Here is a 27,917-nt window from a genome sequence, read left to right on the forward strand (position 1 = left end):
ATAAGAGGTAAATACGTACCTAACTACCTACATATATCTAAGCATAAAGATGCGACCACTAAGTGTATTATAATGAAGTTAATTTTATTGTTTCTGTTTTCACATGACATTTGGGAAATGTCGTTTCGTTTTGATGTGTGACGGAGGTCATACGGTAAGTTGCATGTCAACAAATCGTTGAGCACATTAAAATGTATAATATCTATCTAATGTTCCAGTTACTAATGTACTTTTTAACCGACAATCGAAAAATGAATAGTGATGATTTTTGGTGTATTTAAGCATATATGTGCGGTTCTTTGACTCATTGTGTAACCTAGAATGAGATGAAAATAGAATAGTAATGAAGTCTGTGCTATCAGTATACGCTAGCGGAGTATCAATGAGTGGTAATGCGTGAGGATGAAGTTAGATCAATTAGCCCATTGTGACAATTTATCAAGAACTAACCACAACGGTTTCTAGGAGGAACCATTTTATGTTCGAACTGTCAGGATATATTTTTAGCCGTGGGACCTGTGGGCTTCGTGAAATATTAATAATTCTCTCTTCCTGGAATGGATTGTTGATAAGATGTATTTTCGTGATCATAATACCGATAAATTCATCACGATCTTATTCTTGCATTTCATATCTAGGCGAAGAGGGGGAAAGGGATTGTTAGTACTATTGCCTAATAGCCCCATTGCTAGCAATATATTTAATTATTATTGACTATATTACAAAAAATGTCTGGTACAAAATGCGGATTTAATAGTATATAGCATTCTCTTCCAGTCAACCTTTGGCAAAACAGAAATGTAATTGAAAAAAATGCGGTAAAAATTTGAAAATTGTTGTAGACAAACAACTACACGTACGTATCCATATTGACTTATAAATCATAACACATATAATGAAAAACTACGCGTAGGTAGACGTCCACGCGGTTCCCCCTGAAAACCGTCATAATTAAATCTTGCGAAATTTGTCAAGAGGGGCTAACTGACATACTAACATATTCACTTGTCATCTCTCACTGGTGCCCCGCCAGCAAATATCGTAGGTAGGGTTACTATTCCATTTTCAACCATTAACAAAAATAACAATAAAAACCTAGGCAAGAGTTATCGATATATCGATTAACATGCATTTAAAAAATACTTCATAGATTTTTATATATGTGTAATGTGTCGTAATATTTATAGTTTAATGTTTGTAGGAACATTCTATATTCTATGTCAGCAATAAATAATATAACTTATCACTATAATTGACAGGATATCACCAATAAATAAAGGATTAGAATAAGATTTAAAGTGACATCTATTGAATAATGATGTAACTACAAATTTCAACAAGATGTAACAACTTAATCGCCATAATTTGTATAAGTAAAGAATTACATTAGGCAGAGCTTTTAAAGCAATAGAAAGTTTGTATAACTGACGAGAGATGGCGGTATTAATTAAAAATATGTATATTATAAAATTCTTATGGGTATCCAACAGTGAGATATTAGCCTATTTTAAAATATAAACAGTCGTAATCGTAATATCGTTTATATTATATTACACAGACTGTATGTTTGTTGGCCACCTTCTTGGTATAAAAAAATAATATTAGAGAGGGACGTGGTCGTATAACCCCTTAAAGATCTCAAAGCTCGTAAGTTCAAATCTTTCCCGAACTGAAGCTGTGTATTAATTTAAATTGTCGACTAATTCTCCGATGATGATAAATATTGTCAACAAACGACAAACGGCAGTACGCTCATCCACTGGGGGGAAAGGGATTGTTAGTAATGGAGACTGAGGATCCCATTGCTAATAATATACCCAACCAGGTCGACCTTCTCGCGGTTCTCCCTGGAAACTATCATGGTTAATTCCTGATGAATTCATCATGATGGGCTAACTGACCTGTTTTCATTCTCATCTATCACCCTTCACTGGTGCTCCGCCAGCGTATCCCGTTAGCGCAGGCGGGGTTACCATACCAATTTCACCCATCAAAAAAAAGTACGCTCATCCACTATCACCACCCCATGTTGGATTCAAACTTATAGATGAAGGACTTTCAGCTGCCTTAAAAGATAATATGGTAGCAGATTAATATTAAGCAGGTAGGTACTTAGGTATCTAAATATTAATTCTGTTATCTATACTAATACAATAGAGCGGAAGAGTTTGTTTATTTGAACGCGTTAATCTCTGGAACTATCAGTGAGATTTGGAATATTATTTATGCATTTGATAACTTATTTCTTGAAGCTTTAGGCTATATGACAGCACAATACGTACACGAGCAAAATCACAGGATACAGCTATATTTATACGTAGTTGAAGTGTATTATTAAAGTGCCCAATCTATGGATTCCATACGATGGAAAGATGAGGTGGTAAATAAAGTTACGTGGTCATAGAAACAGTGGTATCAGTGGCGAGTTGTTCTTTATGTTAGTCCATGGGGTATGCCTACACTATGATTACACTATTATTCCTAGTAAATTCACTTCACTCTGTTATGTACCAACTGACCTAACTTCATCCTCACTCACCTTTCAGTGGTACCTCGCATGTATATACAAATAATAAGGCATCTTCTAAAATAAAATACGTCCGCCTAAAACATGTCACACGTTATCAATCATTTTCAAGATAAAAAAGCTTTCATGGTAATGGACTACTGCAACCGTGATAACTTGAGTATCTGTCGATATGATCTCGCGCAGTTCAAAAGATAAACGTTCAGTCAGTGCTCGTATACAAGTGTCCTCATCTACAAATGTTTCCGCTTGTTCATTATGGACGATGATTACTGGCTCAATGTAAGCATTTATAGATTTTGTTTCATACTTTCTGTATTTATCTACAATTTTGGCATATCTCTGATTCGATACATGGTATATCATATTGCAAATAACGATTCAGTGTTATAATTAACTTATATTGATTTTTGTGCAGTTGTAATAACTTAGTTTTATTTCAGTAATGGTTAAAATTTGAGATTGATTTCATGACTGTAGATTTAAGTTTATTTTAATATCAGAAGACGATTACAGGGCATTGGAAGATAACAAATCTTTTCATTTCAGTATTTCTTCAAATTAAGATTTAGATTAGAGCATATTTTCAAAAAAATTACGATTAGAATAAACTTTTAATGAATTTTAACTATTTATAAAACGTAAAATTTCTCTCATCAGTTATTAATGATTTGGGAGTACGCTATCATAAAGTTTATTCTAAAATGTAAATTTTTAAAATTATAGACAACTATTGGTGACTTCCAGAGAACAAGATATATTAGAAGCCTAACTACCTAAGCAGACTAATTATTCAATTATGAAATATGTTTTAGCTTGACACATCGAAGTATAATTTTCCCAATACATTATGGCACATAAAACCACCAAAAGAGATCGCCATCAAAGTATCAGCTATGTTAATTATTGGAGTTACTGGAATAATCCTCAACTCAATCATCCTGCTCATACTATTTAAAAATAGATGGCTATGGTGTCCCAGTAACTATCTCATCGGTAACCTCGCATTGGTCGATCTGATTACACTTTTATTATGTCCATGGTTCATGCTTGTGAGGGACTTTTATCAGCAATATGTTTTGAAGCATTTTGGATGTTATTTCGAAGGTTTCCTTCAAGGTAAGATGTCTACCTTTAATTAAATATAGTATTATCTAATATAATTTAAGAGATTATTATCATCATCCTCATTTCAGTCATTATCCGTCCACTGCTGGACATACGTATGGACATACATGTCTCCCCCATAGACTGCCATAAAGAACGGTCCTGAGCCACCTGCATTCACTGACTCCCTGCAATGCATTTCAGGTCCTCACTTAATCTAGTGGGGGTCGTCCTACACTGCGTTTACCCGTACGCGGTAGCCACTCAAGAACCCTTCTTCGCTTTAAAGATTAGAATTTGTTAAATTACAGGAAATTAATTAAAGAATGATACTCAAAAGCTTCATTGGCGACATCTTCTCAGTAAGGTTTTTAAAATCTTTCTGTTTCTCACCTCCTTTTTCTTTTCTATTAGCTTGTCTTTTCTCAAGGAAAATTATTCTACCACCCGTCACGTCCATTGCGATTAGAAGCAATTTGTAAAATAATCACGCTTCATTAACTTTGAAGATGGTAGTGTCTAAAAAATGTACGTTGTCTCTTTCAGCTTCACTCCTTTTAACTGGAGTAGGAGCAATAATGTTAGTATCATACGATAGATTAGCGGCTGCTGCCTTAACTCCAGATGCTCGAGTCACTAAATCAGCTGCATTAAAACTGATAGCAACTTCATGGATAGCCGCAATGTTAATGTCGTTACCATGGATCCTCAAGAGAGATTATGTGGTTAGTTATTAATGAATTAAGTTCAATTTGATTTATAACATATACTGCTTGATTATATACAGAGCTTCTGAGATAAATCAAGCAATAAATTTTTTATCTATTTAGATTACTGTTACCTTAAATAGACGGAAGAAAACTTTTAGTTTACCAATAATAGTGGCATTTAGTTTAGTTACAAGAAGTCAAAGACTCTTCTTAGATGAGAAGCTACAATTTTTGAGAGGAAGTGTTTACTTAAATAAATGATTATTTTTTTATTATTTATGAAAGTAAATGGATTTTCAAGGAACGTCAATGGAAGAATTATCTTGAAACATTTTGCGCAGAGGACGATAAAGTACTACCAATATACTGGCACTTCACTCTTTTAGTACTGGTTTGGATACCATTAGGTTTGATGGTCCTAACTGTAAGTATTGAAATATTATTTTTTCTATTTACCATAACTTTTTTTGTTTTATTTATATTATTTTTTAATACTATTTTATATAATTAAAATTATGTTTCTAAAAAAACCGACTTTAATTGCAAAACCTGTTATTTTGATTTAAAGACAACTGAACTAAATTTGACAATATTTCTATGGAATCAATCTAAATTCTATAGAAACATTGATTGAGTATATTATACCGGAGGGAGACTTTGTACAAAAGTCGTTTGCTTGGGTAACTCTATCCCATTCGCGTTTCTACCGTGAAGCAGCATGACTGTGTTTCGGTTTGAAGTATGGGGTATGGCAGTGAATTTACAGAGTATAGAGAAATAACATCTGACTCCTCAGGAATGGCAACAAATGGGGGGTATCTTGGGCGAAACAGTATACTCTTTTATGTCCATGGTTTTGCTCATGTCTACACGACGGTTACCACTACCGTCAGCTTGTTTGCCATTCTAAGGTGCATAAAAAATATATACTATATTACTTATATATAAGTGATTTTAATTGTGTATCTGTAAGTTTGTTTACAAGCATAACATTACAGTTTGTAAGAAAGAAAACTAAACGAAATAGTACTGGTCATCTCCATCATAGATTTTGTATTTAGTATGGTGCAATCATGTGGCGTTTAGAATGGAGTGCCAGGAAATTATCATTGAAAGGCACTGGGCTGGCCGTAGCGAAGGCTAAAACAAGTGCTATGAGGATTGCAGCATGCGTCCTCCTGACCAGCGTCATTTGCAGAATACCTTACACTATCCTCATGTATTGGAGGAATCGTTTGAGCAATGAAGTTAACTCTGTAAGTACTATAGCAATATTTCGAATATTTCCTCATTATCATTTATTATTTCTGATAATTAATCGTACTAATATTATAATTATTTTTTCTCAAACATGCTTGGAAATGTGAGCATTATTATGATAATCTTCTTCGAGATAAATCAAAATTACCGTACTTACCAGATATATGCGGGCAGCGGCCGGCAAAAGTTGTATGAAAATCCATATCTGTCGTGTTTTGCGGCCAGATAAATTATTATGTAAACTCATACCTGTCCTGTAATTTAAAAATGAAATGACCTTTTACTTCCAAAATATTACAAAATTTCAACTGTGGTTGCTAAGCTGCCTGTCAAGCGTGGCATTTACTGGCATAATCCTCCAAGAAGGAGGCCTATGTTCAACAGTGGACAGTACGGTTGATATCACCATTATATATACATACATAAATGCTTTTTATGTACAATTTGCAATAGACTATTTCAAAGTACTCAACATAATTCGTAGTTCGAACGAATTGTTTAGTTGATCAAGAAAGATTAGGTAAAAAAACTAAATTCATATATATATATATATATATATATATATATATATATATATATATATATATATATATATATATATTTACATATCTCTAATCTGAATTGAAATTAGGAAAAAAATTTGAATTAGAAAAACATTACAATAGTAAAAAAAAAAAACAGAACTTCAATTCTATTAATGTATACATTGTTCACCTGACTCTAAACATTTTTGCCATAGGTGGAAGGTAGTTATGATGCTATGTGGTTTGCCGCTAACTATCTTATTTATATGAACTGTGCTGTGAACCCATTGATTTACGGGTTTACTAACAGACGATTCAGAAAAGCAATGGACAGAACTCCCGGTGTCGCTTGGTGCAAGTTTGGCTCTTGGTGCTGTGTTTGTCCTGTGGTAAGACTCTACTATAATTTGTTGAAAAGGCCAAATGCCCTTAATTGTGGTCATCGTTTTAATCCTTATACACTGGTGAACCTAAAATAGAATTACATGTAATCATCTATAAACGAACATTTCCAAGCTATATCCATAGCATTCAAAGTTGTTGCTTCATCAAGTTGATATTTTATAGCCAATCATCCTAAACTATATTTGTCTTTGATTTATATTTGACAGACCTAATTTCTTATATTATCTATTCGAGCTATAAAGTTGGCCCATTGCCACTTAATATTACTGATTCCACTTCGGTTTGGTACTTTTGCAAACCTTTTCATTAGAAGTGGGTAAAATACAGCAGTACCTATATAATGTAATATCTATATAATAGTCCAATAACGGATATATTAAATAGCGGTTTTCCAATATACAATATCGAAATGAAGCACCCAGTTGAAATAAATGTATAGATATCCGACTGATATGGGCGATGTCCAATGGAATATCCAATATATAGATATTAGGTTGGTACAGATGTTACCCATGCCTACTTCTCATTTCCGATGATACATATGAAACTTCGTACATTGTTACTTTCATGAGAAAATAGTATAATTAAATGGAATAAAAATAAAATCATATAACTTGTGTCTGCATGCCAGATGTTTACTATTTCTAATAATGTTAATTATACCTATATATTTCAATTTACAGTATACCAGAAAACGTATACTTGAAGTGGACAAAAATACTGAAAAAGTGTTTGTAATAGAAGACACGCCACGACCAAACAGGAAACTCGCACACGTGATCAAGAACATACTTCACATAAATAAGGAAACTTTAGATTTTAGCGTTAAAATAGACGAAGTCACAACAAAACCAACTAAAGTTACTCCTTTGAAACTTGACCAGCTATAAAATGAATGTTATTCACAAGTATATTAATAAGCCATAGTCGCCAACTACGAGAAAATAGTAAAACTTTATTAAATTATTGTTGATTATTATTAAACATCAAACAATACAATCAACGACAAATAAATACTTATTCAACTTACTCAGTTTATTTTTAATTATTATATTACATGTCTTTTAAAACTATTTTTCGTATAATTGTACATAATTATACATTAATACTGTTATAAATCATATATCTAATTAACATAATGTCTTAATTTGTTTATTTTTTAGTAGATAATAGACAATGCAAATATAATTTGTAAAATGTAAAAAAAAAATGTTATAATATAAATAAATTCATGAATCTAGATAGATTAAACATAACATTAGGCATCGGAAATTCCATTTTCTTCCGCGTCTAACTGAGAAGACAGCTCCTGAATTTTAACTTCTAACGCAGTTCTCATGTCGGGTTCGACTTTTAAAATATTTGTGGCTTCTTGAAGCAACACCATGCTCTCCATTAGTTGATCCTGTTTACAAAGAAAAGTAATATTCTTTATTAGTTATTTTTAATATTTCTCTAGTTATCATAGAAATCTAAAAACAGTTTTAATTTATTTGTAATTAACTATTTTCCGTTATTTCAGGTACCAAGCAAACAAAAACGTTTTTCAGGAGATCAAAACACAAAAAAATTAAAATTAAGAAATATGAAGACCTATTTTTAGGCGACTAAAAAGTTCTTTAAAGTTAAAGACGCCTAAAAATCGTTGTTTTTTATAAGGTTCTTTATACAATGATATGTTTTTTTTAACTCTGATATTGCTTTCGACAGCGTTTACTTCCTTGTTATGTAATAATATTATAATTTTATTACTGTCGAATTACCTATTTTTGCAGTAAAGTGGCTTAAATTAGTCTGTTTTATTTAACTATAATCTCCACCTTAGAATATAATAGTTTATTTTAAAAAAATTAAATCTGGACCGTCAAGAGTTTCTAGTATATTATTTGCCATTGAAATATTTTGTTTGGCTTTGATCCAATATTCCTAAACCAGATTTGTTTTCGTAATTTAAAACGATAATAAATGTAATTATAAATTTAAAATTAAATAGTGCTGTACAAGCTAGTTATTTGACAATATACTATGAAGTCATATCTATTTTTATGCCAGCAGAGCAGTAAGGAAATTGTTTGTTGATTAAGAGGTTTAATATTTGTAAATTTAGCACTGCACGTACTAAATTAATATCTTATTTATATTCTCATTTCCTTTATTTGTATTTACTATATAAGTTAATTTTAATCTGTTAATATTGTCAGTTATATGTCAGTTGCGAGTCAGTTATAAGTCAGTTACAAGGCAGCTGAAATATACGTCCATACCAACCTCGTCGTCTCAATTCACCTAGCAACGTATTTATTTTATTATTATTTCATTTAATTGGTAGTTGTTTGATAATTACCATATTATATTTATTTAAAAATCGTTACTAAATCTAATGGTTATATAAATAGACACTAGATTGACTTTCTGGAATATTGTATCAGAATCTTGTCGATATGCAGTTTATAGTTTCGTAATTAGTGGCATCTATATATAATCTATAAATTTTATATTTATATACCTTTTATAAACAATTTAATAGTCATATTTAAAGAGTATAATACTACTTTCGGTTAGGTATACTTTTGTATTTATTTATTTAATTTCATATACATAACAAATGAATAATATATATGGCGGACATAACACCTGAAGGCGTTCTCTACCAGTCAACCATTATTTATTTTTACTTCATCTTATTTGTTTTTTTAGGAGTGTCTGTATACATTATAGGTGAATAGAAATAAGAATTAAAATATAGATTATAATAATATCTGGAAAAAAATACAATTGTATTAACATTGTAAATAAAATTTAAACAAAATTTAGATGTGTTTTTTTTTTCGGAATAAAACTAAAATGATATACAACTTAGAATAATAGGCTAACAAGCTGACAGACTGATGGAAAGTTGTTATAAAATTTTGAATTAATGTTTAATTAATATCCGAAATTACCGAGATTACCTGAAAAAGAAACTACGAATATATCTAGTTAACGTGTACTCGTATAAGAAAATATCATCATAGAGTTGTTTTCTCTAGAACTTTGTTTTTAGTAGTGCAAACTTAATAGTATAAGAAGAAATATATTCGCTTTTTAGTGGACTCGATACTTCATAAATATTAAAGTTATTCAATTCAAATATATATTAGATGTTTTTAGAATTTTCCATGCCATGGCATGATATGGCACGATTTTATGGTCACAATATGATAAAAGATAAAATTATAATTAATATTTCATGACATTATTGTGCCGTAACCCATTTATAATATTATCGCAAAAAGGTAAAGACATTTCCAGTCTCGACACAATTGCGTATACATATTAATCTCTCTTATTAGATTTTAACGATAAAATCGTATGATAACGTTTAATATTGGGTTCAATTCTGAGGTAGAATTCCCTAAACTTATTTCTAAAGTTACAACTTAATTTGGTAATTTAACAAAATTATTGTAGTATGGATGTATTCGACAATTAAATATAAAGCAATTATGAGGCAAAACTACTAAAAATTTAGTTTATACTGATCTTAGAATAATTATTTCTCTGTGACGAAATTGAAAGTTTAAATATAGAAGCAAAGAATGTTTTTATGTTAAGTCTTTATATATTTTCATAGAATTTTACTAATGAGTAAATATTACATGTATAAATTTGTCTTACTTGGGCAGCAGCTTTTGTAATTTTTCCACTTTCATATTCTCTCTTGGTCTGCATTGTCATCGCCGCTTGCAGGTCTAGTAATAACGTGCCACGGAATCTGGTCCATCCTGGTTCCAACTTATCTGCTAACTCCAGAAGCTCGTGGCATAAATCAACTTTCCTTTTTAGAAGGGCATCGGAAATTTCTGTTAAAAATGTATTAAAACTGTTTAAAATTATTTACAAAAGTCGTCTGTATGGGTAATTTTATTATTCCATTAGTGTTTTAGCTGCCTGTCAAGAAGTGTACTTGCATGACCGTGTTTTGATTTCAAGAGTGAGATTATGACAGTGAAGCACTCATGAGAGAAATCAATGAGAGGTAACGATATAGTGTGCTCTGTGATGGCATTGATGATTGATTCATGACTATACGCGATAGTTATTACCTTCTATCCACTATCTAACGGCCCAAATGAGAGGCTAAGCGCAGAAAACAGAGTCTTTCTCACATTTACACATTCACATTCCACTATCTATTACATGAGCTAGCAGCTTGTATAGCATTCAAGTGATTTATCATTTGGCAGTCATGAAAGCTGAGTGTCATTTTAATGACTGGTCAATGTAGATCCACTGGCATTAAATCACACTGTTCCTGACCTATTTGGATGATATTGATAGATACGAACTGTTCGATCTCTATCACATATCAACATTGAATGAATGAATTAGGTCACGGTTATCTAAATATAATATAAAGATTATTGGCTTTGTCAGTATTTGTTCAATTTTATATGAAAATTCTACAAATATTTCTGTTTATTGAATATGAATGTGTGATAATGAAAAAGGTTATTTATAATGTACATGTAGAATATAACTAGACATTAAATACCTGTCAAAGAATATCCTTTATAATTTCCATAAATTTGTATCAACGCCAATTTGGCTTGAACCACTAAATGGTTAAGTGGGTGCAACGTGTTACTATACCTACGAATAAAGTCTTCATAATCCTTATGTCCAGTTTTATTTAATTTATTTAAGTCTTGCATCAAAGCATTGTTACCCCAGAACATTTGTCGGCTTTGAATGAAATGCTCACATTTTTCACATCGCCATAATGCATTTTCATCTAATGGATTACTTGATACCATCATTGGTTTTGGTGTAATATTATCACTTCCTGGTCCATTACAAATAGAACAATATATGTTACCCAAATAAGTTCCGAGTTCAGTTGGATCTTTACACCTATCGCATTCACATTCGAAATGTTTAATATTTCTTAAATGTCTTCGTCTATCTAAGGTTCCCCACAGTGTCTGTGTATATGTTGCAGTTATAATATCGCCTTTAGAAATTGGCACAGTCGCTATGACTGCGATTTTATAATCATCGTCCAAGAATATATGACGAGTGTTAGGTTTGCAACTGTGGTTCATCATTGATGCTGTCACATAAATAGCTCTTGACCTTTTTGTACCATCTGTGGATCTTACATCAAATGCATTCGTATCCAGTATCGAAGCTGCTTTTAAAATAGTTTCTTCATCGAATTCCATGCCTAGTACTTGAACAATGAAAGTCACTAAATTTGCTCTCAGAACTAGATACAAAGGTGTATCTTTCTTGTCTTCTAAATGAGATTCTAAGCTCATTAAGTTTTCAAATTGAAGGGGATTGGAATTCTTCGTTAATAACACTCTGAGAGGAGTGATAACACAATAAGCTGCCTCGGCTTTGTCCGATTGCTCATATTTTATAGCGCATCTATACTTTCTGTCTGACATTATTTTACATTCAGGTTTATGTACATCAGCTTTCTCACACTGGGGTCCACACATTGGCCAATTACACAAAGAACATTTATAGAAATCAAAACCACCTTCAAGCTTCGCCGGCTCTAGCTTCTTACCGCATGCCAAACAGTGAGGTGTGCACGTCATTCTCGGACCAATCACCGCTGGTTTCTCCTTCAATATCATTTCACCTTGTTTTATATCCCTCGTTGCTATCATGTGTCTACCAAACGTGTCAGAATAATGAATTTTGAAGGCGCAACATTTGAATTTGTGCCCTTCCCTCCAACCTAGTTTTTGATGTGGTCTTGAACAATAATAAACGAGTTTACATCCTCCACAAATTTGATTAGCTGGCTGTTGGCATACTTCGCACGTTGGTATTTCAGGCTTTTTGTGATCCATTTTTGTTTTTATATGGTACACTGTCCGTGTTCGCGGCTAGCTCGCTTGGTTTCCAACACAATACTCGTCTTAAATAGATATGTATAATTAACACACGGTATAAAGACTCGGAGACGTGCCAACAAGATTAAGATTACTGCTTCCAAATGTTACAAATGCTCTTTTGTAGTAACATAAATGTATTATAACTGAATGGTCATACAAAATATTTAAAAAATATAGCAAATAGTTACGCTTACACAATAATATTATTATTCATAACAAATTCATAATTTTGTTTATTGTTATAAATTAAATTATGAATTTGTTTATATTAACATAAACATCTTTATGTATATATTTAAATTATTTTTAGCATATTTAAGTAGCATTTAAGTACTTAGGTGTTAGAAGTTAGGTTAACATTTTGATAAGTGACTTCGTATCAAATTAGTTGCTTTCAAATAATAAAATCATATTCTTATTTGTTTTTCTATATCACATCCACACACACATATAAAAATTGTTATATGTATTACTGTACATATACCTATATTTATGATAAAATTTATTTAATTTTAAGAGAGCATGCTTAACGGTAGCATATATTTCGTGTTGATTCTAGTTTGTAGACATTCAAATTTCACATTAGCTAAATTGTGTACAATAATATAGATAGATGGCGTTCCAAGTTTCATTCTGAAAAATATGTTTGGGAAGAGTTTATTTTTAATGGATGAAAATGGAGGGAAAAGAATCGTTAAAATTAGAGTCTAACAGCGCGATTGCTAGCAATACACCCCATCAGGTCGACGTTTTCGCCGTTCTGCTTGGAAACAATCGCGGTTACTCATACATTTTCATTCTCTCCCATCGTTTTTCACTGGTGCCTCGCCAGCGTATGCCAATAACGCAGGCGGATTTAAAATTCCATTGTCAAGACATTTCAAATAAGGAGATTTTCAAATCTCTTGTATTTTTTTATATGTTTGTTTTTTATCTAAAAGTAGAAGGATATAGACTACTTTTTATATCTAGCAGTAAATATATTTTGGTTACACGGACTCGGTTACACGGAAGTCGCAGGTAAAAGCTAGTATTGTAATAAATAAAAAATAAAATGATGGTGTATATGATAAAAAATACCAATTACAAAAAGCGTGCCAGTAGTAGGTAACTATTATAAAAATATTTGGTACTTAAACCAAACTTATTTCAATAAAAAGTATTATATTTACAATAAAAAAAAGAATAAAAAGTAATAAAGACGTACAAATTTAAATAAATTATTTCCTACGTGGATTAATTTACGTAAATAGTTATTCAATACTTTTTATCATAAAAAAATAGTGAGAACAATGTATTTTTTAATTAACAAATTGCCAAATAATAAGTAGGTAAATAAGCATCGTAATATAATTCAATAAACGAAATTTAGTTAAAAAACAATACAATAATTCAGATAACAATACATTAGAACTTTGAAAAACAGAAACTATTATTTTTACACAGAGCATCATTCATGCTTCGTTCATTTAGCTACCATTACGCAACATAATATTCTTTGGATAAATAGTAGTTAGAAAGCTGCCTTTGCCAGTGCTCGCGCTCAGAGAAAAATAAAAAAAATAAAATTAAAAACGCGCCAAAACGAAAAAGAGTGAATTCGTGTAATTGGGACTTACTTTGTGTACTATTATAATTTATTTGTTTTCTATTTAATATTTGGTGTTTAGTTTTAAATTATTTTTATAAATTAAATTATAACTACAATTAAATTACAATTAACTCCTAATAAAATTAATTACATCGTTTAAAAAATCTATACAGCAGTTGAAAAAAAGTAAGTATCAATCTATAGGCTTTTTTAATAATATTAATAAACATAAAAATATTATCATATTATAAAATATAAAAAATTAATTAATTGTTACACGAAGTTTTCAATAAATAAATAAATATTCAGTAAATTTACTTAATTATTTAAAATCAAATTTGACTTTTCATCGATTCCGTCTACCCCATTAAAAGACTGTCATTACTTAGATGAAGTATGTATTTAAAAACAATATATTATTTTTACGAACAGATATTACAATTTGATATAAAAAATTTAGATACATATATTATAATGGGTAGGTGTTTTGTATTTTCTTCTTATACCTACATATACATAAATATATATCCATTATTCCAATCCAAACAAACTAATTATTTATTTTACATTGCAAATTTATAATTTATGATTGCTGAAGCATAGTATTTATTTGCCACTAATATTATTGATCGTCTCGTGTAGTAACTCGATGCTTGGCAGTGTTTTATATTGAATGACGTAAATCTTATCACCATAGAAATAATAATGCTTGTTGTAAAAATAGTGTATTGTTATAACAGTTTATATGAAATAATAATTATCCAATAGTTTTTTTTTTAACTAGAAGGAGACTTTGTACAAAAGTTCTTTGCTTGGGTACCTCTGTCCTATTCGTGTTTCAACCGTAAAACAGTTGTCATTGCTTGGCTGTGTTTCGGTTTGAAGGGTGGGATATGGCGTAAAACAGGGTACAGAGGAATAATATCTGAGTCATCAGGAATGGCAACGCATAGGGGGTAATATGGGCGAAACATTATACTCTGTTATGTCCATGGTACTGTCCATGTCTATAGGCGACGGTTACCACTTTACATCAGGTAGGCCGTCAGCTTGTTTGCCATTCTAAGTTGTATAAAAAAATCTTAAAACGTCGGTCAAGTGCGAGATAGATTTTTACATGTTATTGTTAATACCTAATGTGGTCTAATAGGCCAATCGAGGACAAGAAAGAATCGGTAGTAATACAGATTACCAGCCCCAATCAGATCGATCTCCACGTGGTTCCTCCTGGAAGCCATCTGCTGAATTCTAGGTGTATTCGTTGCTATGGGCTAACTGCTTTTTCATTTTCACCTGTCATCCCTCACTGGTGCCCCGCCAGCGTATACCGTTAGCGCGGGCGGGGCTGCTATTCTATTATCATCGATTTAAAAAAAAAAATAAGCCAATTGTTAACAATGTACTTACCCTATCAAGTTAATATGACTTGATAGGTTATGAGAATGGTCGACGATCCCAAGTTCATAGGCGGTATTGATCCGTTAAATCTAAGACGAGTCTTTGCCTCCCTATATCTGTTCTACCGCTTGTGTAACAGGTTGTGTTCTGAGAAATTGTTTGAAATAATGCCCACAGCCACCTTTTTTGATCGCACTGCTCGCCATCGACAAGGAATTCATTCTCACACGCTTGAACTTGAATGGTCACGTACAATGCAGCTTCAAAGGAATTTTCACCCGTGAACGCTCATGCTATGGAACGAGATTCCTGCCGAAGTATTTCTTAGAGACTATAGTATAGAGGTTTTCAAAAAGGGAATATTAAGGTTCTTTCAGGGGCAATACGCACGTGACACTCCTAGTGTTGCAGGCGTTCATAGGCTACAGTAACCGTTTATATTTGTTTATCTTCGTGGTATAAAAAAAAAACATCCGCATGGTGCCTGGAAACCATCGTGGTTAATTCCCAGTGAACTCGTCACGATGGGCCAGTTGACTTGACTTCATTCAATTCAATTCATTTATTTACATTCATCCACACCTATCATCATCCCGTCAGTGTATACGGACAATTACTTTATCAACCGTCCACTGCTGAATATTGGAGGAGTTTTGCACCGCTGTTCAATATCACCAAAGCCTGGTGATGTTTTAAGAGGGACACTACTGCAACCATTAAATTTCCTTTTTTTTTCAATGGATGATAATGAAATGGTAACCCCGCCTGCGCTAATGGTATACGCTGGCGGGGCACCAGTGATAGATGATAGGTGAGGATGTAAGGGCAAGTCGGTTAGCCCACCGTGATGAATACACCTGGAATTCAGCACGATGGTTTCCAGGGAGAACCACGTGGAGGTCGATCTGATAGGGTATATTGCTAGCATCGGGACTGATAATCCGTATTACTAACAATCTCTTCCCCCCTATTAAATTCCCTTAAGCGCCTCTTATGACACTCGCGAGAAAGAAAGAGGTAGTCGATTCTATGCCGGGACCATAGGGCTATTATTAACAACTTAAGACAATTCCGTACATTTTATAAATAAACACTGTTTTATTACGGCTGTTTACAACTTTTATGAATGGAATATTTACCATGATAATATCTTTGTTGTTCTAAATATTTCGACGATATAACAAACGTCGTTGACACGTGTCGATCCGTGACGTGATCATGATGCTTGTAACAGTGTCTCGTTACACATAAAATGTGTAAAATTTTGTAAATAAATTGACTTCACTTATAAGTTATTGTTATTACCCGTGTGGTCCCAGTATAGAATGGGCCACCCCTTCCATTCCTGTATGTGTCGTAAGAGGCGACTGGGCAAAGTTAATGGCTGAGAGATGAACAGCAGCGTCCCTCTTTAATCTGCAACTAGCGGCCCGTCCCGCTTCGCACGGGTGGACATTTTTACAACATTTTAAAAAGTGGTTATTGTGACAAAACGATAATAGTTGGACATATAGTATCGCAAAGTTTTTTGTAGTTATTGTAGAACATACTTTTGTTTCATCACCAATAGTTTCCGCAGCGCACGCGACGATATATATTTTATAGCATTTTTTACACCTTAAGTTACGTTACTAAAGTTTTAGTAAGGATCCCTAATCTTTTCTAGCAATAAATATAGCCTATGTTATTCAGGTTGAATGTAGCTTTCTAATGTTGAAAGAATTTTTGAAATCGGCAAAATAGTTTTTGAGTTTATTCGTTACAAACATACATACACACAAAAATACAAATCTTTCCTTTTTATATTATAATATTAGTATAGATGTAGATGAGGGAAGTTGGCGGAGAGTAAATACGCACTCATTAATGGTTGTAAACTGGTGTACTTCAGAGTTACAAGATGAATACTCTACTCTTAGCTAGTTACAATCATCATCTTCCTACCCTTATCCCAATTATTATTTGGGGTCTGCGTAATATGGTTTTATCCATATTACTAAAGGATTTGGCTTAAAGTTATACGACCGGCCGCCTGTGTGACGTCAACCCTCTTTGGGAATGCATTTGTTGGTGGTTTCCGCCACCTACAGTTTGGAGGAAAGGATTGAGGAAAAAGGCTTAGCTAGTTACAATATCGTTTTATATTAACTGCTACGTGCAAATATTCGATAATATTAGGAAGTTATTTCATATATTCTGTGTTTATAATTCACGTTATCATATCACATGTAAAAGATTACCAAAACTATGGTTGCCAACTTGCCTGTCGAGCGTGGCAATTATTGGCAAAGGCTTACGAGGGAGGTCTATTTAGCTGTGGACAGTTGACGGATGATATGGATACAGTTTATTGTAATTAAATAAATAAATTCAATATTGAAATTTTTCTTCAAAATAACTTGTTATGATACCTTACTATTCATATTAGTTCATCAACCACTAATTAGTAACTCCTTTTTACATACTTCATTACATACTTACATATAATATTATTATTTTTTATACCTTAAGTTTTTTCTTTGTATCACAAAATATAGAATCGATATAGTTTAGTCGATCGATTTGATCACATAATGTAAAGACCAAGGCTGTTTTTAACCGACTTCAAAAAGGTGATTTTCAATACAGTTTTATATATATTTTTGTGTTTGATACCTCATAGTTATGAACCGACAATTAATAAAAACCTTTCGTACTTGCAGATTAATCCCATAGAAATTTTATCAAAATTCGTTTAATAGTGCAATTTGTAGAACACAGTCTTAAATTATTTATCAATGCCTTTCATACAAAAGAACAAAAAAAAATTCTTATTGTAGCAATTTTTTTTTCTTCAAGAATCAAGAATACACGTATGTAAGCAACCCTTAAACGACCCTTACTTACGGCTAACTGAAAGTTAGCAACCCTGGTGCATTGTATTATATTTTCGCTAATCTTTCATTGAAACTAACATTCATTAAATAACCTTATTTCTACAGAAGTCAGCGGGATCTTAATTTATATTATGTTACTAATTTTAAACTTTGAAATAGCTTGCAGAAATTTATTACCAGGAAAAATATTGTACAAGAGATTTTTATTTTAAGATATGTTTAAAATTTCAATTCGTCACAGACAATATATCTAATATTTTAAGATTAAGAACGAATGCCAAGTTAAAAAAAACTAAGATTTTTTCGCAAATGAGTTATTGTAGTCGTAACACATGTCTTCCTATTTCCATAGCAACAAACTCTGTATTTAAATTGCTGAAGGTTAAGCTCTCTCTATCTACCTTAGAAGTGATTTAGCGTGGAGATAGATAAATGTAGAAGATTATTAGATATTATCACTACTATTTTATGAAGGTGATGGGGGGAAAGATATTTTTAGGAACAAAGTCTATCAGCCTTATTGCTAGAAATGTATCCTATCAAGTCGACCTCCACGCTCTACATCCTGGAAACCTTTATGGTTAAATCTTGTAGAATTCGTCAAGATAGGCTAACAAACTGAACTTCATTCTCACTTATCATCTTTTACTTGTACCCCACCAGCATATATCGATAGAGCACACGGGGTTACCATTCCATTCTCACCCATTAAAAACAAAAGACGCTCTTTTGATTTTGAGAGTCTCCATGCTGCGAATACCTTAGCAGACGACAAATTATGTGCCATTCGAAACACGAAGAAAGTAACAAAAATACAAACATTAATTTGAAAAATTCAGATTAGGCTTGGTTGCGATTTTGTGATTCCAGGACTGCGGTCTGGTGTTGTTCAATCTAGTGACAGCTCGTTGCCAGCTGATCAGATGTCAGCTGTTAACATTTATACATTTTAAATAAAAATTAATTTAATGTAAAGGCAATTTAATTTTGATGTAAACACCACAGAACCATTCTTTAAGTAAAAAAAAACAACCGAACATATAACCTCTTCCTGACTCGATTAATTAGTATCAAATCGAAACATTCAATTAATCGTTTTTTTTTTATTTCTATTGAACATTAGAAGATTGTTTTATTATTCGTTTATATTTTCATTAGGTCCTATCGAAACAAAGTATAGAATACGTCAAACAGCGTTTATTTTCATTGAGATTGGCAAATTCCACGAACACAGATTCTCCAGTTTGAAAGTTCTGAAACTAGGCTACAGCGAGCTATTTCTGTGTTGTAACCTTACACAGTTCACCTAGAAACGTTTTTAACTGGAATTATTAATAGGCTGGAAAAACCGGTTTTAACCGATTCCAAAAAGGAAGTGATATCGATTAGACTGTATTTTTTTTAAATATTGATGTGATATATACGCCATACATTAATATTTTCAATATGTAGTCGTTTTTATCTTAATTGGTCGAAATAGGAGAATTTGAAAGACTCTGAGATTTAGACTAGGTTTCGATCTTGGGATTTCTAAAACGCATGTATTTAACTCCCTTGAAAACTAAAAATATAATTCTTACATAAGTGAAAGTAATAAATTCATAAAAATCAACGTGTTAAATTTCGAAGATTTAAAAAAAGACATAAAGGGTGTTTTGATTGCAAGTCATTACCCCCTTAATGTGTACCTTGACTAGTTCAGATATATCTTTGTTATACCTTGACATATACATATGTACAGGGCTGTCACTTATGTTTGTATTGGTAGGTGATTCAAATGAAGAAAATTGCCTTCATAAAAATTTGGCCTTCAAACGTAGATCACAATTACACTAATCTTTTATAAATATATTATATTATTACAATTTTTTATATTATTACTAGTATTTTAATATTTTTTTTAGATTAAGAATTAAAAAAAAATTATACTATTTTTTTTTATACAACTTAGAATGGCAAACAAGCTGACGGCCCACCTGATAGAAAGTGGTAACCGTCGCCTATAGACTTGAGTAGTACCATGTACACAACAGAGTATACTGTTTTGCCCATGATACTCCTCATGTGTTGCCATTCCTGAGAACTCAGATGTTATTCATCTGTACCCTGTAAATTCACGCCATATCCCACCCTTCAAACCAAAACATAGTCATGCAAACACAACTGCTTCACGGTATAAATACGAATGGGACAGAGGTACCCAAGCAATCGACTCTTGTACAAAGTCTCCCTCTGGTAATACATTTAGTTTTTTTGAAAAGGCGAAGATTTTTAAAAAATAGGTTACATTACTTAAAACACATATTTTTACAGTTGTATTCTTCAAGGCTATTTCATTGGTTTTTCTCAATTGGATCTATATACCGAACTGGACGGTAGGGAAAAAAATAAAATTATAATGTAAAAATTTGACGTTCATAAGCGGCTAAAATGTCCTACATGAATAAATGATTTTTGAATTTTGAATTTTTGAATTTTTTCTACTTCGAAAATCCACGCGTAGTTAGGAACAAAAAGCTAAGTAGTTATTAAAAAATAAATTATTACGTTAACAAAAACCTCGTAAATGTTGGATTTATTTGTATAAATCTAGGTTAAAATCTTTATACATACTTTTTACTTAAGGCTTTAAAAAAAAACTCAAATCAATTTGTGGGACCAATTACGGGAACTTTAATCAATGCGGTGTCAACCCTAGCTTGCACCTGATACAACCAATTTATCACATTAATTCGGTCAGCCAACAAAGTAGTAGATATAATCTATAGCAATACTACTCATACATACATATATAGTGTTGTATTATCGGTGAAGAAGGATTGTTAGTAATGGGGACGTTAATCCCCAGTGTTAGCAATATTCTCTATCAGGTCGACCTTTATGCAGATGCCCCTGGCACAGATAATATAATACTCCCCTGGAAACCATCGTGATTAATTATTGTCAAACTCGTCGTGATGAGCTAACTGACCTGCTTTCATCCTTACCTATCATCCCTCACTGGTGCCCCAGTATTGTATACCAATAGCGCAGATGAGGTTACCATTTAATTATAATCCGTTAAAAAAAGACCTCCCAAAAGATATAGTAAATTAAATGGCAGTTATTTGTATTTGTCATAATCCTACCAGTTACTATTAAATTGTAGTAAATGTACAAGGTACAGAGGTGTAACACCTGAGTCCTCAGGAATGGAAACGCATGGGGGGTATCATGGGCGAAATAGTATACTCTGTTATGTCTATGGTACTGTTCATGTCTATAGGCGACGGTTACCACTTTCCATTAGGTGGGCCGTCAGCTTGTTTGCCATTTTAAGTTGCATAAAAAAACTGAGCAATAGGTAAGAATTAAGTCAAGTCGGTAGGGCATTGTAAGGGGGAACGCACGAAGATCGACATGATAGGGTATATTGTTGGCTATGGGACTATTTTTTAATGGTTTTTTTTATACAACTTAGAATGGCGAACAAGCTGACGGCCCATCTGATGGAAAACGGTAACCGTCGCCTATAGACATGAGCAGTACCATGGACATAACAGAGTATACTGTTTCACCCATGATACCCCTTATGTGATTATATTATGGTAACCCCGCCTGCGCTATCAGTATATATTGGGGGAAAACCAGTGAGAGATGATAGGCGAGGAATCTCTCACTGGGTTTTCCCAGCATGTTAATTGACCCATCATGACGTATTCAGCAAGAATTAATCACGATGTTATCAAGGGGACATCGCATGGTAATTTAACTAAATATTTGTAATTTTTTTTTTTTCAGAATAATGGCACTGTGCAATGGCGTCAATGGAATACCGTACGAGGTGAGAAAGTTATTATTATTATAAGAAATTTGTTTATTTTAATTCTCTAGGTTCATTTTCTTTAGATCTCTTGAATCTGCAGTTTAGTTTAAATTCATTTGTCAATAACGTTTTCTTCCTTTAATGAATATATGTACATTTACATAACTTATTAAATTTGTTTAGCGCTCTCTGTCGAATTTATTTGTTACTATAGAACTAACTTTCTATAGAAAGCTGCTACTTTCAACGTTGACTGTGTCCTAATAACTCTACTTGAAATTAGTAGATGGCGTTGAAACAAAAATTTTATATATAAAAAAAATAGATGTCGTTAGCCTATCGGAAATGCATTACTGTAGGTACTAAAAATACAAATCAGGAGTGCATTTGTAAGAATTAAAAAATAAATCATTAGGTAACAGTAGTTAGATCTTATATATTAGTGATGCGGTACATTGAAAGTAAGAACGTGAGTTTTAAACATGTAAGTAGTTTTTGGATCTCTTTATATTTCAATAAATTAATTGAAACAATATGAATAACTATGTTAAAACACCCATAATAATAGGTAGATAATTATTTTTTGTACAATATTTCTCTTCTTAAATATCTCTATCTACCTACGTCTTGTTTAAAATTCCGATGTCACGGTATTGGTTAACGCCAATCTCCGAAACCTAACTTTGAACAGAAGGTTCAGTACTAACTCAACAGTTGAACGCGCCTTGGTTCTATGACAAATTTAAAATATTTGTAGTTTTTCAGTCAATATTTATTTGATAAAAAACTCCAGTTTCGTTGGTAGAACACTCCTTTCAAGGGGAGCAAGTGATTGCCAGTAATGCGGCCTGTTAGTTCCACTGTTTGTAACCCAGTCAGGTCGACTTCCACATGGTCCCTGCTCGAAACCGTCGTACTGAATTCCATGAATTCACGACGGGCCAACTGACCTGCCTTTTCATTCTCACTTATCCTTCCTGCCCCGCCAGCGTATACTGTTAGCGTAGACGGGATTACCATTCCATTGCCATTCATTGAAAAAAAAACGCTCCTTACAAAGGATGCTAATGATTTTGAGATCACTGTTTATACGTAGTGAACTGTAGTTGATAATTATCACAATAACATAGGATATTATAGTAAAAGGGTCCCATATGTTAGAATAATGTGCAAATTTAATGGTAAAGTTATGTGAAAAGGACCGTGGATGCGTCATTTATGATAATATTTTTGTTGATATGATTTAAAATGACAGTTCTATTACGCTTTTCATCATGAAAAGTATACCTACCTAATTTTGGGCATCGTTTCACAACTTTGAACAGTGTTACTATGACATAGAGTTCAAAATTTTTCGTCAGTTTTAGTTGATGATGAATAATGTATTAAGGTAGTGAAATATACCTATATGAAAAAGTCAAATGTCTAAAAAAATGAAAAGGAAAGGTTTATTCTGCTAATTTAGCTTTGGAAATGTCAATTTTGAATATAAAATATCATAGACATTTAATAATATCTAATCCTATTTATACCGTGTGGTCTCGGCGTAGAATAGGCCACTTTTTCCTTTCCTGTGGGTGTCCTAAGAGGAGATTAAAGGAAGTTAATGGTACAGAGATAGGCAGCAGCGTCCTTTTTAAAACATCTCTAAAGTCTAATTGCGGTTGCCAACCCGCCTGCCAAGCATGGTAACTACTGGCAAAACTACTCTTATGGGGAAGACTTATGTCCAACAGTGGACAGTTTCACCCAGATGAAGCTACGGGTTACAGCTAGTTGAATTATGTCGTTTATTTTTTTAAGAATGAAACAGTCATATATATTTATAAAGTTTAATAAAAGATTATTGGATACCCCAGGTTCGAACATCAGGTGAACTTGGACGCTATCTCGTCGCGGCCCGTGACCTGACTCCTGGGGACTTGGTGCTGACTGAAAGACCTCTAGTCTTTGGGCCCAAAGCTATGCCGAATCCAGAAGCCAGCATGCCTTGTGTGGGGTGCTATAAACCAGTCTCCACTGATGTGGGAGAAAGATGTTTTAGGTAAGTTATTATTATAGTATTGGAAGTTGTTCATCGATATTGACAATGCCGAATACTAACAATGGGGGAAGTGTACGTTAGTGACGAAGACTAACTAAAAATATTGATAGCAATATATTTTGTCCGAAAATGTGCTATGATGGGTTGATCCATTTGACTTCATCTCCACTTACATTTTCTCACTGGTCCCAACAGCGCAGGACAGAGATATTTGTCAACTGTTATGGTGAACGAATCATATAATTAGAGAAACCCAAATTTGTTAGTTTCTCTAAAAAATACCAATTAAAATTGCGTCGATATTCAACCACGTGTGTTTTTTGCTATAATAGCTGAATTTTGGATTTTATTAGTGTTAAAGTACAAAGCAAAATTTTATGTGAAGATATATTACATTTGAACATGTTTTAGCTTATACAATTTAATGCACATAGGCTTAGCCCAGGCTCATAAATTTTAGAAACAATTCCTTTTGTACCGAAAAGTCACAGGAACAAATCAACTTAAAGCCTTTCATAAATTACAGATGTGGTTGGCCTGTATGCTCCGGTAACTGCCCAGGTCTAACAGACCCCAGACACCATGGAGTAGAATGTCATATTCTCAGCGCAAGACCAGAGTGCGTGCTAAGCAACATGGCTGATTATTACAGGTAGGAATTGACAGATTGAAATCAAAATCATTAGCATCCTTTATAATTAATGGTATAAGATAAGATATTAATAATGGCTCTAGATGAGACTTAGAGATTGGTATCTATCTTTTTTACTATTGAAGAGTCCTGTGATTGATCACGATCTCACCTAACGGAAACCAATGATGTGGTCTAAGATAGAACTCGCGAAGCCACGACATAGCATTTGTGTTAAATTGGTGCAGATTATATTTGGATAGAAAAACATAAGCAGCGAGAATATAAAGTGTTATCTGAACATAAAGATTTTCAATATAGAATTCTAAATGCAGAAACTTATAAAGCACATACTTATAAAGCAGTTTCAATATTGATAAATAATCACCAACCATGAGTTTGGCTACAGCCCAAGGCAACATCACACATGTAGTCATGTAAATCGATTTACTGACATTCGTAATCTCAGAACTCGATACAAAACCTCGTGTTTCTTTATACGTGATTAGATTAAGATCTCGACTCGATTTACAAGTATCGATACTGCACGAGGTCGTTGTGGCTGATTTACAATGAGTTTTAATATTAAGGTAAAGTATTATTCGCAATTGACCTACATGTTTGAACCCTACACAGATGATATAAAATACAAAATGCTGCCAAAATCGAAAGCAGTGACTTTTATACAAATAATAAAACATTTTGTATATTATATATTGCCAAAATCCAGATATAATATCACTTCACGAGTATTGAAGGACATAGAGTATGTTCACCATAATTAGTCTTACTTTTTTACAATTTTATAAATAGACACAGTGATGTCTGTGAAATTATAGGTTACTATCAATACGAAAATAATTAAATGAATATACATAGCTAGTAACTTGTGTTACTACCTATTTATATTGAGGGTTGTACCTGGCAACCGTAGCACAAAATCATAGGTTACGATACATATTATTATATTTTCGTTCATCTTCCATTTAAGTTTCAATTTAATTTTATTAAAAAGTTTTAATACATACAGGATTAAATGGTGGGTGGTTATTTGAAAATTGAAGTTTTTGACTTTACTCTCGATCAGGCAAATTAAGGTAACACATAAAATGACTCTTACCTATGAGAGAGGAAGAGGTAAACACTTGTTTATTAGTGTAATGATCGACATTAACGTGTAAGAATATATAAATAAAAATATTATTAAAAAAAATTAATAATTGCAACTAACATCATCTACTATTTATTTAAACATAGCTCTCTTTTACCTCTTTACCCTGTGTGACTATATGGATATTAGAGGGGTCAAACTGAGATGCATCTTATTATTCGGTCTACCGATTCTACATATATCAGCTATTAATATCTACTAGTCCGTAAAATTTGTCTGGCCGTTTTCTATTGTTTACGTTAAACAAAAGATGGTTATCTATTCTATTGTTTATTTTAAGATTTCATTCGATATTTTTTATTTCCTCAGTAAACTTTTACGTAATGTAGAGCCTTTTTCATGTGAACAAGTACAAATTTATTACAACTTTCCAGTAGATAATTAAGCTAATATCTAATTGAATATTGTTGTTAATTTTCTATTTTTTTTTGCATATTTTCAGACATGACGCTCTTCTATCTCTCCGATGCATTTTACTTCAGAAAACAGATCTCAAATTGTGGGAAAAGCTTCTAGAAATGCAATCTCATATGGAATGCCGCATACCTGGCAGCGAAACTTATGAGTAAGTTCAGTTTATAAGCCATCAAAACAACAATCTTTAAATAAATAATAAAAATTAGTTTCCGCTAGATAGTTAGAAATATTAGTAATTTATTAAAAACTTTATTCTTAGATTTAGATTTAATTCAGTAGACTCCATCTGTATTTAATTAATTTACCTATAAATGTGAATCTAAAAACTTAAATAATTATTTTGTTTCACTCCTATTTATATAACATTTCCACGTGTTTTTATTTCAGTGAAGCTAATGAATATATTGTAGAGTATCTAATGAACAATTTCATATCAAAATTACAAGATGAAATTAAGAACAAGTACATGCCAGAAGTTTCATCTGCCCTTATTCACAGAATATGCGGTATTATTGATACAAATGCACTTGAAATACGTCTTTCGGAGGGCACTGAATTACTTGCATTATATACAAACACATGCATAATGGAACACAGTTGTATACCAAATACAAAACATACGTTCATCTTACAGCAATCACCTAAAAACCGAAATGATTTATATAGAATCACAGTTAAAGTTGTTGTTCCGGTACAAAAGGAACACCATATAACTACTATGTATACTCATGCATTATGGGGCACTCAAGCAAGAAGACAACATTTAAAAGATACAAAGTATTTTGCTTGTAAGTGCACAAGATGCAGTGATCCTACAGAATTAGGTACTTATTTGAGTGCTATGAAATGCCTCGGGGATGGAAATAAAGTGTGTGATGGAATACATCTACCGGAAGATCCTTTAGATGATGAAACGGAATGGGCTTGCAACAAATGTCCCATTAAAATAAATAATTCTCAAGTAAATATGCTTATTACGCAGATGGGAGAAGAAGTAGAGAACGTTCAAATGGTTGGTGGTTCTGTACTAATTTTAGAAAGTTTGCTTTGTAGATTGTCCACATTTCTGCATCCAAATCATTATCACTTGTATACTATAAAACATTCTTTGATACAATTATATGGTAGACAGTCTAGTTACATGTCCATTGAAATATTGGAGAAAAAAATAAAGATGTGTAAAGATCTGATTCTTATAACAAAAACTTTAGATCCAGGAAATGCTAGGCTTAGTTTATACAATGCTGTGTTACACCATGAGTTACATTCAGCTTTGGTATTAAAATTAAAAGCGAACATTGATTGTTCAAAGAAGAATATTGATAACATAGTACCTATATTAACTGAGGCTAAATCAGCAATTGAAATTGCTTTAGAATCTCTAAAAGATGACATTGACGAGACTTCTGGAAAGAAATTGTTTGAAGTAATCAAGAGGAGTAAAACTAGTTTTGATAAATATTACAAAAAAAGAATGTTACATTGTAAATAGTTTTAATAAGTATTTAACAATTAATTTAATAAAGATTTTATACAATATTGTCTTAAAATTAATATCAC

The 27,917-nt window shown here is 32.3% G+C and overlaps 3 protein-coding genes across 3 annotated transcripts; 2 read left to right on the forward strand and 1 right to left on the reverse strand.

Annotated features, from left to right (window-relative positions):
* Positions 1 to 2,717: 2,717 nt before the first annotated feature.
* LOC113515105 (red-sensitive opsin) lies at positions 2,718 to 7,562 on the forward strand. The gene is made up of 7 exons (XM_026899255.3): positions 2,718 to 2,809; positions 3,343 to 3,646; positions 4,181 to 4,359; positions 4,646 to 4,768; positions 5,406 to 5,600; positions 6,344 to 6,517; positions 7,217 to 7,562. The coding sequence occupies exons 1-7, from the start codon at positions 2,786 to 2,788 to the stop codon at positions 7,421 to 7,423; spliced, it is 1,206 nt and encodes a 401-aa protein (XP_026755056.1). The 5' UTR covers positions 2,718 to 2,785; the 3' UTR covers positions 7,424 to 7,562.
* Positions 7,563 to 7,566: 4 nt separating this feature from the next.
* On the reverse strand, positions 7,567 to 12,452 carry LOC113518623 (SET domain-containing protein SmydA-8). The gene is made up of 3 exons (XM_052899191.1): positions 11,068 to 12,452; positions 10,191 to 10,375; positions 7,567 to 7,938 (listed from the first exon to the last, which is right to left on the reverse strand). Exons 1-3 carry the CDS (start codon positions 12,377 to 12,379, stop codon positions 7,792 to 7,794), a joined length of 1,644 nt encoding a protein of 547 aa, XP_052755151.1. The 5' UTR covers positions 12,380 to 12,452; the 3' UTR covers positions 7,567 to 7,791.
* A 1,317-nt stretch (positions 12,453 to 13,769) lies between these two features.
* On the forward strand, positions 13,770 to 27,894 carry LOC113516132 (SET domain-containing protein SmydA-8). The gene is made up of 6 exons (XM_052899156.1): positions 13,770 to 14,201; positions 22,070 to 22,112; positions 23,954 to 24,138; positions 24,665 to 24,790; positions 26,383 to 26,505; positions 26,745 to 27,894. The coding sequence occupies exons 2-6, from the start codon at positions 22,074 to 22,076 to the stop codon at positions 27,847 to 27,849; spliced, it is 1,578 nt and encodes a 525-aa protein (XP_052755116.1). The 5' UTR covers positions 13,770 to 14,201; positions 22,070 to 22,073; the 3' UTR covers positions 27,850 to 27,894.
* Positions 27,895 to 27,917: the final 23 nt, after the last annotated feature.

Source organism: Galleria mellonella, unplaced genomic scaffold, assembly GCF_026898425.1.
Source record: "Galleria mellonella isolate WM207_F2 unplaced genomic scaffold, CSIRO_AGI_GalMel_v1 utg56, whole genome shotgun sequence".
Classification (NCBI taxonomy): domain Eukaryota; kingdom Metazoa; phylum Arthropoda; class Insecta; order Lepidoptera; family Pyralidae; genus Galleria; species Galleria mellonella.

What these genes read in the sequence shown, in the direction of transcription:
- LOC113515105 (XM_026899255.3), top strand. Translation starts at nt 2,786, where the DNA reads ATGGACGATGATTACTGGCTCAAT. An exon ending in TCCTCAAGAGAGATTATGTG is followed by an intron (nt 4,360 to 4,645) that starts GTTAGTTATTAA and finishes TGGATTTTCAAG; the next exon opens with GAACGTCAATGGAAGAATTA. An exon ending in GGTGCTGTGTTTGTCCTGTG is followed by an intron (nt 6,518 to 7,216) that starts GTAAGACTCTAC and finishes TTCAATTTACAG; the next exon opens with TATACCAGAAAACGTATACT.
- LOC113518623 (XM_052899191.1), bottom strand. Translation starts at nt 12,379, where the DNA reads ATGGATCACAAAAAGCCTGAAATACCAACGTGCGAAGTATGCCAACAG. An exon ending in TAAAGGATATTCTTTGACAG is followed by an intron (nt 10,376 to 11,067) that starts GTATTTAATGTC and finishes CATTTTTAACAG; the next exon opens with AAATTTCCGATGCCCTTCTA. An exon ending in TTACAAAAGCTGCTGCCCAA is followed by an intron (nt 7,939 to 10,190) that starts GTAAGACAAATT and finishes CTTTGTAAACAG; the next exon opens with GATCAACTAATGGAGAGCAT.
- LOC113516132 (XM_052899156.1), top strand. Translation starts at nt 22,074, where the DNA reads ATGGCACTGTGCAATGGCGTCAATGGAATACCGTACGAG. An exon ending in AACATGGCTGATTATTACAG is followed by an intron (nt 24,791 to 26,382) that starts GTAGGAATTGAC and finishes GCATATTTTCAG; the next exon opens with ACATGACGCTCTTCTATCTC. An exon ending in CCTGGCAGCGAAACTTATGA is followed by an intron (nt 26,506 to 26,744) that starts GTAAGTTCAGTT and finishes TTTTTATTTCAG; the next exon opens with TGAAGCTAATGAATATATTG.